Here is a 19,195-nt window from a genome sequence, read left to right as displayed (position 1 = left end):
AGTGTTACAGTTGTCAAGAGAGAGAGGACTGACTGGTTTGTTCCTCCTTGCCTTTCCTACTGCTGGTGGCAGGATATAGGATTTGTTATTTCCTCAATGAGTGGGCCAAAATTTGATCTTTTAGTTTTGGGACAAATTACTGGTTTCTACCCTGAAAAGGTAGTTTCATGAGTTTACCTGTATTAGCAGAGACTGGCCTTTTCAATTAAAGGATCCTTTAAAGGAAAAAAAATAGAGTTTTGAGGGTTGATTTTTGTTTGGTTGGTTTTTGGTAGTTTGGGTTGTTTTTTTTTTCTTTTTCTTCTGGTTGGGACATTATGAGGAATAGTGTGTCAGATGGGTTTCTGATCCAGAGAGCTGTCAGAGCAAATTTGGCAGGGAGTAAGTGTATGCCAGATTTTAAACCATTGTGGGTTAAAAATTATTATTTTTGGTCCTGTAATCTTATTTGTTGGGGTTTTTCTTGCTGTTCTACTTTGGGTCTTTTACAAGATGATACGGATTTCTTGCCTCTTCACATGCTTACCAAGTAGTTGACCAGGAACAGGTGAGGAAACGCTTCCAAAGAAGAAAACCTGTTATAAACCCTTTCTTTTCCTTACGCCCCTCTTCATTTCTTCAGGAGGTCAGGTAGAGTCCAGCACTGTCGGATCCGTTCTTCAAGTGATGGGGACACTGTGAAATACTACCTGACGGACAACCTCACTTTTGATAGCATCTATGATCTCATTCAACACTACAAGGAGGCCCACTTGCGATGTGCTGAATTTGAGCTGCGTCTGACTGATGCTGTGCCTAATCCCAGCCCTCATGAGACTAAAGAGTACGTACAGAAGAAGGCAAGCGCCAGGGTTGTTTTGTCAGTCCCCTTTGTGTTGTTTTAGATGGTCTTGGATTTTTGCATAGAAAATTCCCTGGATTCAGGAGCCCAACTGAGTGTTGGTTGTCTGTGGATGTCATAGGAATAGTATTCCCTGAAAGATGCTGACAAAGGTCAAGGACTTTGTGAGAGCCTGGTACAACAGAGAGCAGTCATTGGGAAAGCAATTTACTAGCAGCAACTAGGAAAATCAGTGAGAACTGTAATGCTGTGGAAGTGTGCCAATTCCTTCTTTCTCTGCTCAGTGGTTTACAACACCCAGTAGGCTGGATTAGATATTTAGTAGTTGGCTGTGGTCTGGCAAGTAAGTGGTCACGGTCTGTGCCATGTGGAAAACTCTGAGTGGGCAGTGAGCCCAAAGAGTTACATTTTCCTAAACCCACCATCCACCTCACCCCTGTCAGACTTGGTTAGGCTGACTGAACCCCATGCTGATAGGAAGTAGTATAGCTTGGTATTTATTTCCAGCTGGTATTTGCCTGATGTAGATCCTGGGCAGAGCTTGATCATGTTTGCTGGCAGAACACTGTCATCACTGCCCTTTTGTTCTGTTTTCTTTGCAGTGAGAAAAAGTAAATTCTTCGCATGTGAAATATTGACCTGTGACTCTAAACTTCTTATTTTGCAGCCCCTGCCCCACCCGGGATCTGAGAGTCACTGACCATCTGTAGACAATTTTGGAAGCCAATGAGAGGGGAGGGTAGAGTTCAAGGGTTAGGCTTTCCTGCCTTTCTGTGTAAGGTGGAGATGTACAGCCAGTGTAAGTTGCCACAGCGTCACTGAAGGCACATTAGATCCAAGATAGATCCACCCCTGCAGTGAAAGATAAAATCAAGCTCTGAATAAAAGAATTCAAATGCCTGGTGTTTTTCTTTCACCTGTGTTTGGGCTTTTCCTTAAATCTACTATGTCAATCTGAATAAACTACTGGAAACTGAATGGCAGACTAAAAGCAGGATCCAATGCCTTTGTTTCAGGAAGAAATGCAGATTTATGTTTTATGATTTCTGACAGACAAGGTGTTCTGATCTATTCTTGATACTTTCGTCCAAAGTAAGCCGCTGCATTACAATGTTTTGTAATAAGCTGCTGTCATAGGTGGCAAGATGGGGAAAATCTAATGCATAATTTTTCTTGTAATGTTTGAAACTCTAACGTTAATAACGCTGCCTGTTATTCTTACCGAATGACATTTGACAAGCTTTGTAATCCTTTGTCCATTTTGATGTTTAACTGTTGTAGTTGGTACTATAGCAACTTGAGTCGGGGAGAGGCAGAAGACATGCTGATGCGAATTCCTCGAGATGGAGCCTTTCTGATTAGAAAGAGAGATGAGCCTGATTCGTTTGCCATGACTTTCAGGTAGGAAAGGACAGATAGGACTACATTACCTAGTAGCCCAACAGTGTTCTGTTTTTTCTTATTTAAAAAATACTGCGGTCTTTTTAGAGTCATGAAATTCTTGCTTTCAAAGTTTGAGTAATTAGCATGGTTGATTTGTGCAGCAGGTCCATGTATGAGAATGTGCACCAGAGTTAATTTGTGACTGGAATAAACCTTTATGCTTTTATAAAGAATATTTGGGCACTGACTGTCCCTTTCTTCCCATACAGAATGGTGCATGCCCCTTCACTTCCTTGACACTCCTCACTACAGGGTGTTATTTTGAAGTTTTCTTTGGTGCTGGTACAGCAGTGATTCTAGGTCCTTATCCCCTGGAAATCCTGCTCTGTCATATAACCGAGCAAAATGAAATCTCAGAATGAGATTGTTGACTTTTCTTGCCAAGGGAAATATTTTCGAAACCGTGGTTCTTGCAACAACATTAATAAAATGTATAGAATATTGGTGTTCTCCGTTTTGCCTTCAAATCAAATTGTGTTCCTCTGAAAATGCACGTTTCTGCAACATACAGAATCATAGAATCATGGAATTGCTTTGGAAAAACAAATACTTGTTTTCCTCTTATTTACATGCCTTGCTGTGTATTGAAGATGTCCAGAATTCCCCAGTCCCCTGTGTACTTTTGTTTGAAGCTTTCTGCTGTTACCAAGGTGCATATTGAAGTAACTTGAGTTGCAGCGTCTCAATAAAACCATTTCACAGTGGGGAAAACAAGAATTACCAAAACTTCAGCAGCTTGAACAGGACGCAGGGGGTTTCTGTGTGTGTGGATTGTTGTCAGTGGATGGTTCTAGCGTTACCAGTGCAAGCACAAACCTTGTGTTCAAGCACAAGAGATTTTTTTTTCTTTCAAAATTGATTCCTGTAGTCAGCAAAATGATTGTAGGGAAAAGACAGCTACTCGTTTTGAGGGGAATTTGTCTATCGCTTAGGGACAGCAGCAGATCAACAGCAGTGGATTCCAGAGGGACTCTTGGTCTCATCAGAGACATTTGTGTTGGTGTGAAGATGGCAGCATACCTCTTTGTAGGGGAAAAAACACAGGGAAATTTGATCTAAGCAAATGCATGGATTTGTCCCAAGGGCCTGTACATTGTAGAAAAGTGAGATGTCTTTTTGTGAGTTTAATCAGGCAACTGGAATTCAATTTGAATAAAAGAGGCCTTGGAAGAGGGAGAAATTATTTCATGTGATTAAGATGCACAAAGCAGTTTTTGTCCAGTTTACAGCACTGGTGCTCTCGCTCGCTGCAAGTACCAATACCTTTTACAGCACCTGCACTTGTTTCACAGAGCGGAGGGGAAGGTGAAGCACTTCCGAATTCAGCAAGAAGGTCGCCATTTTGTGCTTGGAACCTCGGCCTATTTTGAGAGTTTAGTGGAGCTGGTAACGTACTATGAGAAGCATCCACTGTACAGGAAAATGAAGTTGCGTTACCCGGTGACTGAGGAGCTGCTGGAGCGCTACAGCATGGTAAGTGATGGTGTTTTTACAAGTGCCAGTTGCTGCAGCAGACGGAGACCCAGATCTAGACCTGGGTGTGCTGGGTTTGATTCTGTGTTGGATGTCTGCTGGGGGAGGTTAAGCAGGTAGTTTTCTTATCTGTGAAATTGAGCTGGTTATACTGGACTTCTCTCACAAAGGTTTTGAGATATGTGAAGTAAAGAACTTAATCTTTGATTGCAGGTCAACTCTTGCCTTCCTAATGATTTGATTAGAAAAGCTGCTCTGTGAAGCAGGGGATTGTTGCTCTGCTAAAATGAGTTTTTGATAATACTCACTTGCTGTTGGCCCTGTCTTCTATTGCTGGAGTGGGCAGAGATCTTAAAAGGATCATGCAGATGCCAATTGCTAAGCACTTCAGAAAAAATTAAATATTTTGCTGTGCCTCTGGCTCTGGATGGGCAGTGGCATTCGCTTCACTACACTGGAGCCATTTTGGGGATGGTGTCCAACTGCCTTCTGCGGTAAAAAGTGAGAGGTACCTCTGAAGGCTCACTCTGAGATAAGCAAGAGGAAATGTCCCCAAGAGATACTTGTCTCTTTCCATTGACTAAACTACGAGCCTGGATAATTAGCTTTGGATAGAGGCCTATGTTCTGGATGGATGTGTTTCATGATGAGAGAGCTTTGCTGAAGTAACTGGCTTTTGAAAAGCCTGAGATGCTGTCTTCTGTTTTCAAATATGTCTGTTAGGAACTGCAGGAAAAACACGTCTGGCATGTTTGAGGAAATCAAAGGCTGGCTTTTTTGTTTCTTCTGGGGAGACTAAAAGGGACTGAAAAGATTTTAGACCTCACAATTTTTTATAATGTTGCCTATAGTTAAGGTTCTGTACCCTAGGACCAGGTCCAAATGGAAGCACAAGGAGAGAATAAAATGAAAAATATGACTGTGTATATTGGTTTAGAATTTTTTATCTAACAGTGAAACCAATACTGGAACTAAAGTACTGTAACACTGAAATCATAAGTGTAGGTATTGTCTTCCCTGGTTGCACACAAAAGGGTACTCACAACCTCAAAGCTATTTGACTGATTAAGAGATGTCTTTGTGAGTTATTGCTGTTTCATTGTGTTTTACTGTTCATTAAACTGAGGCATAGACAGGTTAAATAACAAACTCATGTTCATCTGTGTTCAACTATAGAAATGAGCTTAACATAGGTGTCCGGCTTTCCTCTTCTATTTGCATATGTATGGTCAGAAAGGTGGTTTCAGCAATGAATGTTCTATTAACATTAAGTACTTTCATAATTTTTGATTCCTGTAAATTCATTTTTTTTTCCTTCCTCCTGTTTTTAGGAAAAAGATATTAACTCCCTCTATGATGTCAAGATGTATGTGGAACCCAGTGAAATCACCCCTACAGTGGTATGCTTAAAGAGACATATTCATACTTACTGTAGACTTCTGAAAATTATGAGACCTATTTGTTGATTTCCTGTTAGCAGTACTGAAAAGGATAATTGGAAGTGTTAGGCTGCTTGATTTATGGGGGACTGCACAGCAGTAATTTAAAGGGTGGGACTTTTTTCTGGCATCTCTTCAAAATTTGTAGCCACACACTTTCTTGTGTGCAAAACCTGTATTGATTCATTCGTACTGGGAATTTGGGCACTTTTTGCTGTTGAGCCTGTGGACGTGATTTGATTTGGCATGCATGTTTATGCAGGTATGCCTCCAAATTAAATAACCCATGAGAAGATTCAATATGAGAAGGCCAAATCTTCATGGAAATAAAGTACAATGTGTAAACCCCAAGTGTGAGTGTCTGTGTGTGTCTGTGCGTTTGAGCACTGTTGTTTGTGCACAAAATTATTGCAGTTCCATTAGCAAACGTGGCCTGCATGCACAAACAGGTGTAGAGTTTATTTATGTGCTTTCTATATAAAAATGCTCTCTTTTGGTTTATTAATGAGTTATTAAAGTTTGTCTTCTTTTAAGATATATATAATATTCTAAAAATAAATGGCACAGCAAACATCTACTTATCTCTAATTCTTGTTAGGGCCTGCCTACTTGTAAATTCTCATAAAAGATCACCTGCTTGTAAATTTGTGGCTGTAATTCTTTTTAGTCTTTTTGGCCAGTGAATTTGCATTGCTGCCGAAGAATTCGGGTAGCAGTAAATTCAAGATAAAGAAATTGCTTGTCCTGCTAAAACTGCATGGCTTCCTAAAGGAAATGTGACCAGCAGGATAGATGATGTGGTTTTGAAGTGGAGGCTTTGTAGGCATCTAAATATACAAACTCCAACTGCATATGAATACATGTCATGAAGATAGAGGATGGATATTTCATCCTGTGGTCTTCTTTTTTTGTTTCCTACAGTAATTATGTTGCAGCACCCATAAAAGAAAGATTCTTTTTCTTTTTTCTAAGCTGATACTTGAAGAATAGCAGTTGAGTAGCATGACTTGCTTCCACCAATAGATGTCACTCTGGAACTTTAGTATTATGTTTTCTAAGCTTCATAACAGAAAAAAAGGGATCCAATCCCCCCTCTTTTTTTTTTTTTAAGATTGCATTATTGATTATTTTATGACCCATACCCCTAGATGACTCCTTTGCTCTGTTTCTCTTAAAGCCTCAGAGAACAGTGAAAGCGTTGTATGACTACAGAGCCAAAAGAAGTGATGAACTGAGCTTCTCTCGAGGAGCTTTAATTCATAATGTCACAAAGGAAACTGGAGGCTGGTAAGGACAAAGATTCCTCACAGGAGAAATTCTGGTGACTTAGTAGATGGAGGAAAAGAATGAGCTTTGGGTAGTAGCTTTTAAAAACTTTGCCTATTGTCTGATTGCTGCCTATTAACTGTGGCCTTATAAATCTTAATGCTAGTGTATTAAAAAAAGAAACAACCCAAACCCCCTCATCCTCAAGTCTTCTTTCATGTCTTTTCCATTTTTCTATACGACAGCAATAACCTCAGCCTGCAGAACCTCCACAGCTCAGTGTATCCAGTATTTTCCCTTTGCTACATTCATCCTTCCCAAACACTTGTGTATTCTGGGATGTCGCACATCTATTACCACTGTCGTCATTCCTCTGTTTCTTTCCTTGCTCTGTTAAGTACTTCTCAGGAATCAAACCCACCTTTTTTTAGTTATCTGTACAGTCTCCTTTCATAAGAGGTGTTATTACTTAGCTGGCTTGTAAATTGCTTGGAAAGCTTGGGAATCTAACGTTTCCCTGTAGTTTCTGCAGGGTAATCAACCACATAATAGTATTTTTAGTACTGGAGGGGGAAAAAGCCTCTTAAGTCATTAATTGCAGTTTACAGTAACTGTAATCCCTCTGAAATAATCTTTTATTACAGTTAATGATCACTTTGTTAGAGCTTTTAGCCACTTTATCGCTTGTATTTTGGCAATAGTCAGCTAGACAAGCTAGTATGGGGTATTAATGACCAATTTCTCGAGGATTATTGCTTCATTAATGGCCTATGGAAGCTCTTTAACTATTTTTTTTCTATATGTATACTTTTTTAAAATTCAGGTGGAAGGGAGATTATGGAGAAAAAGTCCAACACTATTTTCCATCTAATTATGTTGAAGACCTGTCATCTGATAACTCTGCTGAGCTTGAAAGCCAGGTGAGGGTTAAGGTTTGTCCGCTGTGTTTCCCTAGACGATGCCACCTACTTGGAAGTCTGGTTTATAGAATTATGACGGCATGCTGTGTTTGAGAGAACACAGAACAGAGAAATGAATGCATTCTTCACTGTTCTCTGCTGCTGAATGCTTTTGTCAGGACATCCCTCATAGAAAACTACTTAAGGAGATAGCTGATTTGGTGGAGTTTTAGGGGATTTCTGGCTAATGAAAATCATACCAGCTTAGATTTTTCAGATAATTTGGCTAAACAATAATGTGCCTGAAACTTTTAACTAGTTTGCCTGTATAATTACTGCCTTAATATTTGCAAATAAGAAAACTGTGTATACAAACACATCTTACTAGCCATTTCACACTCCGTTATTAAGTTTTTTTGCATAACTAATTCTACACTATTTGTGAAAAGTGTCTAAAAATGTAGTCCAGAGTCTTGGACAAAGGTCTCTTCAACAAAAGAAAACAAAACTCCATAGTAAGCAGTTTTGAAATTTTTGATTTTAAAAAGAAAACGTTGAGTTCTTTTGTTGTTCTAAAGTACTCCCCATGATTTGTGAGGAGCCTTTGGAGGAAAACACGTGTATTAGATTTCCTGTCTGGTCATTGCAGCTTTAAGCAGACTTGAAGAATGAGAGTTGTGTCAGGGCAGAAGCTGCACTTCTAATTTTGACTACTCTCCCTGTAGAGATTCTCATGTGATGTTTCTCAAAATGAGAAATTCTTGATATGGAAACAGGTTTTTAAACATTGCAGTGGGCATGGTTTCAGTGAAACTGAGGTTAGATTTAATGGTGCGTGTTTATTATTTGTTAATGTCCTGTGTATATTCACTCAAGAGAAGATTTAGGGTCAGATTTAATTCATGTTTTTCAGATTATCGAAGACAATCCATTAGGCTCTCTGTGTCGTGGCATACTGGTACTCAATACGTACAACGTTGGTATGTATTTTCTGATGCTTACATGTGAACTCCTGAGCTTTCTGTGTTGAGAAGACACTTTTATGTTTAGCAGAAAAGTTTTTTTTAAAAAAACAAACCAAAAGAAACCCCCAAAACCAAACCAAAACACCTACTTGTATTAATATAGCTAATACAATTAATACGATGAAACTTTATGATACTAACTGTTGCAATAAATCAACAATGACAGCTTAGACAAACTGTTGGATCTTAGTATAAACTTCTTGCTACTGTGTTGCCTAACAGTGAAAATGCCACAAGGGAAACACAAAAAGCCTTTTGTCTTCATTCTGGAACCTAAGAATCTAGAAGATCCATGTGTTGAGTTTGCAACTGATAAAGTAGAAGAACTCTTTGAATGGTACCAAAGTATTCGTGAAATCACTTGGAAAACTACAGAAGAGGTATTGATACAAAAAACAATGAACTGCTATAATTTACAGTAGGATTTGTCTTTAGCTGCCATAAACTGCTAAACCTTGCTAACACCTGGTCCTTCACTCTCTTGCATATTGCTCTTTGTTCATTTTATTGATGCTGTGAATCTTGTTCCCTGAACTCTTTTGGGAATGCAACATAAATTAGCATTTTATGTAAATTTATGTTAACAGGATTTTTTCAGCAGAGTACTGTCTGTGTTGCACCCTACATCTCAGTGGAGAAGCATGCTTAGTAGTACAAAGTAGATACCATCACCATTTGACATCTGGTTACACTGGTGCAACCCTAGTGTTAAGCAGAAGAAACTCAGGTATCAGACTGTTCTGTTCAGAGTTGTGAATCCACTAGTGAGTATATGTGAAATCTGAGCTGCCTTTGCCTAAACTCTTCTTAATCCTGTTTACTAACTCTGCTTTCCAGTGAATGCACTGGCACTGACAGGGAATTGTGTGGCTAATACTTCCCTTATTTGTAACTAATAGGCACATTCTGGATTTACCAGATGGTCAGTAGTAGTATTTGAAAATCCTTGCTTAAAGACTAAAGGATTCTGCCTAGGTTTAGCTTCTATGTCCCTCTGAGTACTGCCACATAAAGAGATTCTTCAGGACTTGCTTTTCCTGTTCTGATGTATTAGTTTACCTGCCTGTCATCTTTTCTAGTATTTAAGAAGTCTTTGACACGACCAAAAAGCCCTTACAATGACTATGCTTAAGTATACTCTTTCCTTTGTTGCTTTTATGAACTTTTTATTGTTAAGTGGGTGATACGAATGATGGAAATGTGTTACAGTATCATGTTGGCTCATGCTGTTTATCTGTTGTCTGGAGTGGTAATGCTCTGAGGGTCATCGTAATCCTATTTATAGCAGGCAAGTTGGTGTCTCAAGCAGAGGACTGCAAATTCAGCAAGGGAAGAAGTGACAGGAGCTGTTGACCTATTGTTGGGGGAGGAGAGATATGATGATTATGCCAGGCTTTCATTTAGAAATAAAAATGAGAAAAAGAGAAACAAGACCTAGAAGAAGTGTCTCTAAATGGAATGTTTTTTTGTGCTACATCAATGGCTCTTTAGGAGCTTGGCAGCTTTTTCTCCCACTGTACAGTTAAAGTATTAAACAGTCTGTGTTCAAAGATGCTTTAAAACTCATTTTTGTCAATCAGGAGGCTTTTCTCACAGTGTGGCCTCTAGAAAGCTCACACGATAGACTGCTGCATGGGGAGTGGATAAAGATGAGGAAAGGTCTTTTTTTTGCCAGCACTTTTAACAGGCTGAATTTTGGGGAAGGAAAAGGCATAGTGAGTCAACACTACGCTACAATATGATACAGGTATCTTATGAGTTTATTTCTGGGCTCTGTCCATTATACACAAAAAGTAAAACTAAGCTTCACATTCTTGTTATCCCTGTTTAATACTGACACTTGCATGCTGTTCATTGCTAGCTCTCCTGCTTGGTTATCGCTAGAGGGTTATGTCTAAAGATGAGCTCCTGGCATCTAGAAGTGGTCCTTTGCTATTTGGAGCTCTGATTACTGTTGAGTAATGTCTGGGAAACTGTGGTGGATCACTGAGTACAATGAGATTTGTACAGCTTTTTCCAAAGGTTATTTCCAAGTCTAAACATCATATTCCTCTTTGTTTTTCTTAGACTTCAATGTATAGTCTCTGGTTCAGTGAAACATTCTGGAAACCCATGGCTCCCTAGCTCTGATTTTTCATCTCTCTTCAGTTCATCTTGTTGAGGGAATTGTTTTGGAAGACCTTCTAATTGCTGCTCCTTCATAACCTCTTGTATGAAAGCTAATCACTGTTCAGTATGGGATTCTTCCAACATATGGGGCTCTGTTATCCTGTAATTGCTTCTTATGTCTGAAAAGCCTCCAGCCCAAATGTCTCCACTCAGGACAAGTCACGCTGATTTCAGTAGTTCCCAGTCTCTGGTTTCAGGGACCATTGCTCAGCTTCCACAGAGCAGGTGCCGGCAAACATAGAAGTGGGTTTATTACTGATGATGACAACAAGATTGTACATGATTTTCCATACATAATGTTAGTGATTTGGTGCCCAAATAGAAAACTACAGGAATGATGCTTAGAGGGTTTGAATTTAGCTGTTTGGGAGTTACTAACAAGGCTTAAGTCCTGCTCAGGTTTGTAAATAACTAGAGAGATGCTTCACTACCCTTTGCATTTTTTCCACATACATTTGTATTTATATGAGGTATAAAGTTGAGAATGTAACTAAAATTGAGTAATGTTAAGATGTTAAAAGTAAAAAGAAAAAATTTTTGCCAGGATTCTGAGTAGGATTGATCAGGGAAACACTGAAACACTTGTTTAAAACAAACAAACAAACCAACCCAAACAAACAAAAACCCCAAACAACAACAAAACCCCAAAACAAACAAAAAGCAAAAAAGCCAACAAAACAAAACAAACCTCAAAACAACACAACAAATCCCCCAAAAACCAAACCCCCAACTAAAACCCCAAGCCACTTGGTTAGCCTGTTCTCTGAATTGCGTCTTAAAGTCATTACATCTATGCAAGTGTCTAAATTATCAGATAGGAATCTGGGCAACAAAGAATACATCAACTTTGTAATTTCATTAGAGTATACCCTGGAGTCACTGTACCATAATACTCAGTGTATCTGTAATCTAAAACTTTGTTATGTTTTACAGGAGAACAGGAGGAAATACTGGGAAAAGAATCAATTGATTGCTATTGAATTATCTGATCTGGTAATCTACTGCAAGCCAACAAGTAAAACCAAGGACAACTTAGGTATTTCCCTTAATATTACATCTGAATTTTACCCTTTCTACTAACTTTCCAGGTGTTAGTTGAAATTTTAGAACTGAAGGAAAAAAATCTATCCTTTCTCCACTGGGAAACAAAGTCTGCCTCAACTGTGCAGTTTTCAGTGGCACTTTGAAATTGTACACTAGGGAACTTGATGCTATTCAACTGTCACCAGAAAACTGTCACAAATTTCTAACTAGTTAACTACAGACACCCTTTCATAGGTGTCTTTCATGGGGAAGCTCACTAGTTATGTGGCAGTTGACTTTTTTGAGATGAAAAACTCTGGCTGAACATTAAGATTGGTTTGTAAAAACCTTCAAAATGGATTTGCTGTGCATTATACAGTAAAATTATTACTGTAAGAACCTGTTTGCTGTTTATGTAAGCTATTGGAATAGTATATGGTTTCATAACATAAATGAGAACTGGGGTCTGTGTAAGTGCAGGTGTGGAATCTGACACTGAGATATGTACTGCTTATTCCAGTTTTTTGTTATTGCTGCTGGAGAAACCAGAAAATGTGCCTTTTTTATTTAAGTTCCTTTGCAAACGTTTTTAATAAGTTGTCAGTGTGGTTAAGACAGTATAATTATAGTCATTGTTTGATGCATTGGCTAACCCTGGCTCACCCTTTCTTCTCCCCCTTTAAACCCAGGAAGAGATGTCTCACTTAAATATATGTTATAGTGGTTGGAAGTACATTGTTAGCAATGATGAGATAAGAACATGACTATAGACTCTTATTTGCCCTGCTGCAAAGCATGTGACAAGCAGGCAATTTTAACTTTCAGACTTGATGCTCAACCAATTTGCCATGTCTGCATGAAAACTGTGCCAATTATTGCATTAAAGGACAAAGCAAAACAAAGTAAAACAAAGTGTTAGTAGAAATGCAGTATGAATGTCGGCTTCTTTCTTCATTTAGTAACCACTCTTTTTCCTCCCTACCCTGTGTAGAAAATCCTGATTTCAAAGAAATACGTTCTTTTGCGGAAACCAAGGCAGAGAGCATTGTTAAGCAAAAGCCAGTTGAGTTGTTGAAATACAACCTGAAGGGACTGACACGTGTCTATCCTAAAGGACAGAGGGTCGATTCATCCAACTACGACCCATTTCGCCTCTGGCTTTGTGGCTCCCAGATGGTGGCTCTTAACTTCCAAACTCCAGGTAATATTATCTTTAAAAAAGGATTTAATCCATGTTGCATTTCACCATAAACGAGCCCCTTTCTGGCCCCTCTGCTATTCTAGTCACTGTGGCTGTCCTATTTATTTGTACTTCCCAGGAAGAAGGGATGTGCAAGACCTAATGTTTCATTTTGAATGTGTGGATCACCTGATAGAGCTGGTTCCTAACACTCAGTCTTCAAAAGCCCTGTCTCTGAGCCTAACTAGCCACAAACTCTAAAAGGTTTATTTCACCTTGATATCTTCATGATAAGCAAGCAGAGATATTTACAGGAAGTTTCAGGTGGATGAACAGTTTTTCAGCCACAGGGTAGGCTGTACTCCACTTTTGGGTAAGGGCCAGCTAGCTTATGACACATTGATAGGAAACTAATTGTGAATGGAGATGGGTTTATTGGGATTAAAATTGGTGAGAAATGGCCTGTTGGGTTCAGTTACTGAAGGGAACTGAGTCTTCCAACTTACCTCTCCAGCTCTTTCTGATAAAGTGGTGACCAGAAAGAACGAGAGAGAGGAGCCATTAGTCTGCTACTTCCTTAGCTTTATTCAAATGGGGATCTTCTGTTACAACTGTTTAACTCTCTCCCTAGATAAATACATGCAATTGAACCATGCCTTGTTTTCACTTAATGGACGCACTGGCTATGTTCTGCAGCCAGAAAGCATGCGACATGAAGAATATGACCCAATGCCAAATGACTCGAAGAGGAAATTGCAGATGATTATGACAGTGAGGGTAAATCTCTTTTGTAAATTATGTTTTTTACAAGTCATAAATATCTATAAAACTAAAAATAAAGCTATTATGTTCCAGAGCAAGAGCTGACAGATTGTCAAAATCCTGTTTTTAAATGTCAGTGTGTTTGAGAATAAAGCTAATTCCACTGGTTCCTGAAAAGAAATATATATCTTTATCATGCTAATGAAGCACATGCTATAGGACTAAACACAGTCCTGGGATAATTTTATATAGTTGCTAATAATTCCAAATGAACTAACTTGCATTTCCAGTCTAATGACTTCTCAATAGAAGGGTCTTGTTGGAGATTGGTTAGCAGCAGGCTAACTAGTTCAGAGATTTCCAGTGTGGAAGAAAGATATTTATAACGAAATATAGAAACTAAGCAGAAAAAAGAACGAGCTGGTCGTCCCCCCCTCCCCCCCATCATATTTAGTACACTATGACTTAGTCAGAGTGTCATTCTCATTTTTCATGGAGAGATGGGTTTATTATTTGAAAATTATGCTGTGTTATCTTCTGGTGCCAAACAGCAACTGAACTTGTGTCTGTTCTCAGTTGCTGTACAGTAGGAGGTCTCCTTTAAAAATACGTGTTTCTTCTTTCCCAGAAAACATTAACTGCCTTTCACTACAGTTTAGAGAAGAGGTAAACAGGGGCTGTGAATATAAAGCAGGAATGTCTTAAAATAGATATATAATAAAGGCTGAGGAGAGAGAACAAAACCTATATTGCAGGCTTGGTCTGGAACTGCATACTGTGTGTAATGAATGTTAGCTACAGTATCTTACAATGAAAATCATGGGCTTAACAATGGAAGATATTATTATTGGTGGCACAGATAGCATGTTTAATACAGGCAAACATATTCAAGAGAGGGATCGTGTATTTTTGCATGTTCTTCTGGATTTTTTTTCCCGCTCTAGCTCTGTAGGCTACCTTCTGTACAGAAATAATGGTGCCAAGTTTCCTTTGGAGGTGGTTATAATTTACAATTGCTTTTGCAGGTTTTAGGTGCTCGTCACCTCCCTAAACCTGGTAGAAGTATCGCTTGTCCCTTTGTAGAGGTAGAAATTTGTGGGGCTGAATATGATAACAACAAATTCAAGACAACAGTTGTGAGTGAGTATCTGCAGTTTTCTGTCTTGTAGGGATATGGTTATACTTCCAGTGCACTTAAATAAAGCGAGTAGAGGATTACCATGAATTTATGTTGTCTGTAATTAGCCAGCAACCTATATATGGAGGAATAAGTTAACTTGTTCTGGACTGATGAGTCATACAACATTATTATGTTGCTTGCCTCAGGGCTAGTTGATTTGAGAAACTTTGATGTATATCAAATTTAGGAAAAAAAGGACTGTTGCAGCTTGGGATGGGGGGGACGGGGCGGGCAAGAAATCCCAATTCTGTTATGTTTTTGCCTATGCATAAGTTTAGTTATTTGCATATTTTAAAAAATTGCTGTCTTAAAATGCCTCCAACAGCGCTAGTCAGTTCCCAAAAGTCTGGCCCAAATGGGGAGTTGCTACTGTGAGATCCTGACTGTTTATTTAAATTAGGGTTCTAAGACTGGCATCCCCTTGGAGACAGCTTGGGTATATAGGACTATAAAGTAGTATAATTTGCAATGCAATGATGAAATCTCACTCCTGGTGAGTTCTGGGTAAGGGGCGTGCGCTTGTGTGCATGTGTATTTGTGTGGTACATGAGTTTCATTTAAGTGCACTGAAATGGGGCAATATCTCAGCCACTTAATATTTCACCACTTAATATTTCCGGATGCAGCCGTGTTCCTCTAGTAGACAAGAGGCTTTGGTTCTAATTACCCAAACCACTGATACCAGTGGAAAATAAACAGAATCACGAGCGCAATGTGCATTGTGGTTCATCAGTACTTCAGAGAAGAGGATTAAGATTTTAACTTTTTGTGGGAAGTGACCAAGACTTTAGAGGGCAAACTGCCTGGCTGTGTCACACGTACCAAATTACTTGGTGTTCTACAAATGACTATAAGAATTGGGCCATTGTACATTAGTCTTCCTAGTGCTTTTCATGCTTTTACTCTGAGACAGAGCATGAGGCTTGTAAATATGAGCAGCAAATTAACATTTTTTTTTGTACAAATATATTTCCAAGGGGGTTTTGTATGTTTAAATACAAATAATAGCTTTTCTTCACAGACTTCCATCCCTGCCAAGCTTCCTCCTATCTACCCCCCAAATAAATAAATACAAACTTTCTGAAGCAAGGTTACAACAGAGACAGATGGTAAATAGGATTTTTGGGCCTTTGTATTCCCAGAAAATGTCCTGGGATACATACCCGTATGTGAATGAAGTGAAATTATTGTTTCATACTGCAAATGTTTCCTTTTTGTTACAGATGACAATGGCCTTAATCCAGTTTGGGCACCCTGTCCAGAGCAAGTGAAATTTGAAATTTATGATCCAAATCTAGCGTTTCTGCGCTTTGTTGTTTATGAGGAGGATATGTTCAGTGATCCCAATTTCTTAGCACACGCCACTTTTCCCATCAAAGGAATCAAATCAGGTAAGATCAGAGGGTATAATAAGGGGCTAAGTCACAAAGATGCCGTTCAGCATTGTTGTGTTTTGACTTTACTCTCAGTAGCAGCTACAACGTGCCAAAGGACAAGTGCTCTTTTGATCTGAGTTCCTTTAATCCATTGTTTATTATGGTACTGGCTGTGTGGCATTTAAGTATTTAAAATAATCCCCTCATCCTCTTGAAATTCTTTCTTTTTAACTGAGATAGGAAAGCATTATGTAGAATAACTTGCACTGTCTTTACCACATACTCCATTTCAGCAACAGGGTTATGTGCTCTGAGTAAAATCTGGGAAGATTCTGTTTCTGTTTTGGTGTCAGTGCATTTGTTTTGTTAATTATCTTAGATGTGGATGTATGTAGAGAAAGTTTGCTGCTTTTCTCTGTTTCTGGCTTCAGTTTTCAAGAGCACGTGAAATGATGTATTTCTCAAATTTGCCATTCTTGCCTTTTGCTTCCCTGTAATTGTCATAGCAAAGGTTGCTCTCAGCAGCGGAGCATTTGAGCAATGAAGAATCTGTTAGCCCTCCGGACTGTATGCACCATTTTTGTAACTGCAGATAAACCTTTGCCTTGACTCTAATTGTCCTTTGTATGTGTTCCCTCCCCCTCAGGTTTTAGAGCAGTTCCCCTCAAGAACGGCTATAGTGAAGATATAGAGCTGGCCTCACTTCTGGTTCACTGTGAAATGCAACAAGTTCTGGTGAGAACCACTGGGGTTTTTTTGTGCACTTAGAGTGTATGTTATCAGTTCTTTGTGGAAACTGAGAAATGAGGATTTAGTTTTCTGTTCTGTGTCTGATGTGCTATTGTCAGGCGTTTCTTCTGCAGGTACTGGGGAAGACCAATAACGCAAATTGAGTTCTCTCCCTCTGGGTGGGCAGATGACATAATTGTTGAAAGAAGTAATGCACTAACAAAGCCTCATTACCTCCACTAGTTTTTGCTGTAACAGCATGGTCATTGCCTTCCCCTGTTAACGACTGTTGCCATGCAAAGCTAGCTAAATTCAGCTTTGACTTTGTAGAATAATCCTTTTTTAAAGGTCCCACATAAAAAGAAATCACTTTAGGAAGAGAAGATTGTAATTTCTTCCAGTACTTCATTAAAATAAACAACCTATCAGGTGGAAAACACGTTCTGGTTCCTACAGAAGTGCTAATCTGCTGCTTTTAAGCCACTCTAAAACACCTAATTGAAGTACTGGTATTTTAAACATGGAGAGGAAAAAATAATGATGCATCCTTGCTCATGAAGCCAGGCATAAAGTGGCTGATCTGTGAACTGCATTTGTTGGTGTTCCAAAGGTGCTGCTGTATATGTTGATTTGAAGCAGACTCTCAGGCTCTCTCTATCTCAGTGATATTTTATGTAATTTAAATACCCTGGTGTAGAGGCCCTGTAATGAAAGTTTAAAGATGCTTCAGGGAAGTGGGTATTTCAGGGTGCTTTCCAGTACCCTTCAGATTCAGGAAAAAAAAAAAAAAAGTCCAACTTCTTATTTGTAGTCTTTTGCAACCATTCAGGCTTACGCTGCAGTTCACGCCAGCGTACATTTTTCTTCCTGATTAAAACACCAACTTCTGCTAACTGTAAGTCATTATGTCTCTGGATGGATTTGCACCTGCGGTTGCATACACTGACATGGAACCTACTGAATTCAGTCACATTCTTCTTCACAAAGGAGTGGCAGCCTTTTTCAAACATCCCTTGTCAAGGTTTTTACAAAGCCACCTTATAGCATGTGATGTAAAACGCCTGTGTAATGAGTGTCTGGCGGCCATGGTAGGTTCCTTCTGTGGGCTAGCAAAGAGACATGAGAGCAGCAGAGGACTAGAAGCTGAGACTAAGTGTGTGTGTATCTGTGTGTGCATAAACAAGAGACGCCTATGTCCTTTGAAGATAACGTTTAAAATGTGTGTATTTCATGGACACAAGTCTGATAGAGGAGGCCTGATAAACTGCTATTTTTTGGCTTGCTGCCTTTGAGATAACTAGCAGCAACTCACCATTGCCTAATATGTTGAGCATGGAAATCACTTGTAGATATATTGCAAGTTCCTCCTGCCATGGTTTCTCTTCAGAAATTCAGATCATTATTTGCCTGGGGCAGGAGTAGCTCTTAAAGCCTTGTTCATAGCAGCAGTATGTCTCCCAGTCTGTCAGCACCGAGTCCTTTGACAGTAGCACATTTCTCACTCTTGAAGCCCCTTCTGCTTGTTAAGCCAAATGAAGATGCAACACAGCTCTGTATTTTTACAATGTCTGTGTCTCTGGGTCGTAATGCAGTGGTAGGAGAACTTTCAAAAATGTCCCCTTTTGTTTGGCAGTCTGCAACAAACCAAGACTTGCCGTAGTTAATCAACTCCTAGAACTTTTGCCTGATCATTCAAGAAGCATCAGAAAAGATCAAGGCTGCATCCACCTGTTCTTCTGTCTTTTTTTTTTCTTTTTTTTTAATAAAATGATGACCATCCATAAAATCATCATTTAATAACGGGCCTGTTTATATACAGAGCCCATCTGCATACTCTTGGATATGAAATGCAAAATTTTAAAGGGGAATTAGAGATGGCTGTGGAATTTCTCAGGAACAGAGAAGCAAGAGTATTGTAGACATAAGCACGCATGTTTGTGAATTATTATGTGGGGCCTTAATGCAGTTTCTGTTGAAGTTAACCGGTTCTCTTGATATTGTAGAAATTGTACTTTAATGTACTGAGGTTGTCACATTTATAAGCACGTCTTATTTGCTTGAAAATTGATTTGCTTGCTTCAGAAAGTGTGTGTATCTCTTCAGCATTTTCTGATTACAATCAGCCTCGATGGTGTGTATGTTTTTAACATAAAGATTGAAGTGGACATTCTTAAATGGGGTTTTAAAGCCTAGCTTTGTGGATACAGTTATTTACAAGAACAAATAGTAGTATGTATGCATCTTGATCACTACACCTCAAACTGGTAATTGGTAATCTGCTTTTCCCTTTGTGATTTGGGAATACAAATCCCCTTTAAAAAAAAATGTTTAAAATTGCTTTTAAAATCTTAATCGGTAGCACAGCACTGAGACTGTTTCAGTTGCTTCAA

The 19,195-nt window shown here is 39.0% G+C and overlaps 1 protein-coding gene across 2 annotated transcripts in view; it reads left to right on the top strand.

Moving 5' to 3' along the window:
- PLCG2 (phospholipase C gamma 2) overlaps positions 1-19,195 on the top strand; it is a 66,650-nt gene that overhangs the window by 42,564 nt on the left and 4,891 nt on the right. For both annotated transcript variants that reach the window (XM_075101292.1, XM_075101293.1), the window contains 14 exons: positions 623-823; positions 2,123-2,242; positions 3,577-3,757; positions 5,089-5,157; positions 6,374-6,483; positions 7,286-7,382; positions 8,275-8,341; positions 8,609-8,766; positions 11,489-11,591; positions 12,570-12,779; positions 13,390-13,535; positions 14,546-14,660; positions 15,924-16,091; positions 16,723-16,811. In XM_075101292.1, coding sequence (XP_074957393.1) covers positions 623-823; positions 2,123-2,242; positions 3,577-3,757; positions 5,089-5,157; positions 6,374-6,483; positions 7,286-7,382; positions 8,275-8,341; positions 8,609-8,766; positions 11,489-11,591; positions 12,570-12,779; positions 13,390-13,535; positions 14,546-14,660; positions 15,924-16,091; positions 16,723-16,811 — 1,834 coding nt within the window. The remainder of the gene's footprint in view (positions 1-622; positions 824-2,122; positions 2,243-3,576; positions 3,758-5,088; positions 5,158-6,373; positions 6,484-7,285; positions 7,383-8,274; positions 8,342-8,608; positions 8,767-11,488; positions 11,592-12,569; positions 12,780-13,389; positions 13,536-14,545; positions 14,661-15,923; positions 16,092-16,722; positions 16,812-19,195) is intronic.

This window comes from Phalacrocorax aristotelis, chromosome 8 (assembly GCF_949628215.1).
Source record: "Phalacrocorax aristotelis chromosome 8, bGulAri2.1, whole genome shotgun sequence".
Classification (NCBI taxonomy): Eukaryota; Metazoa; Chordata; class Aves; order Suliformes; family Phalacrocoracidae; genus Phalacrocorax; species Phalacrocorax aristotelis.
The sequence above is the reverse complement of the archived record's forward strand: the minus strand, read 5'-3'. Positions and strand labels throughout refer to the sequence as shown.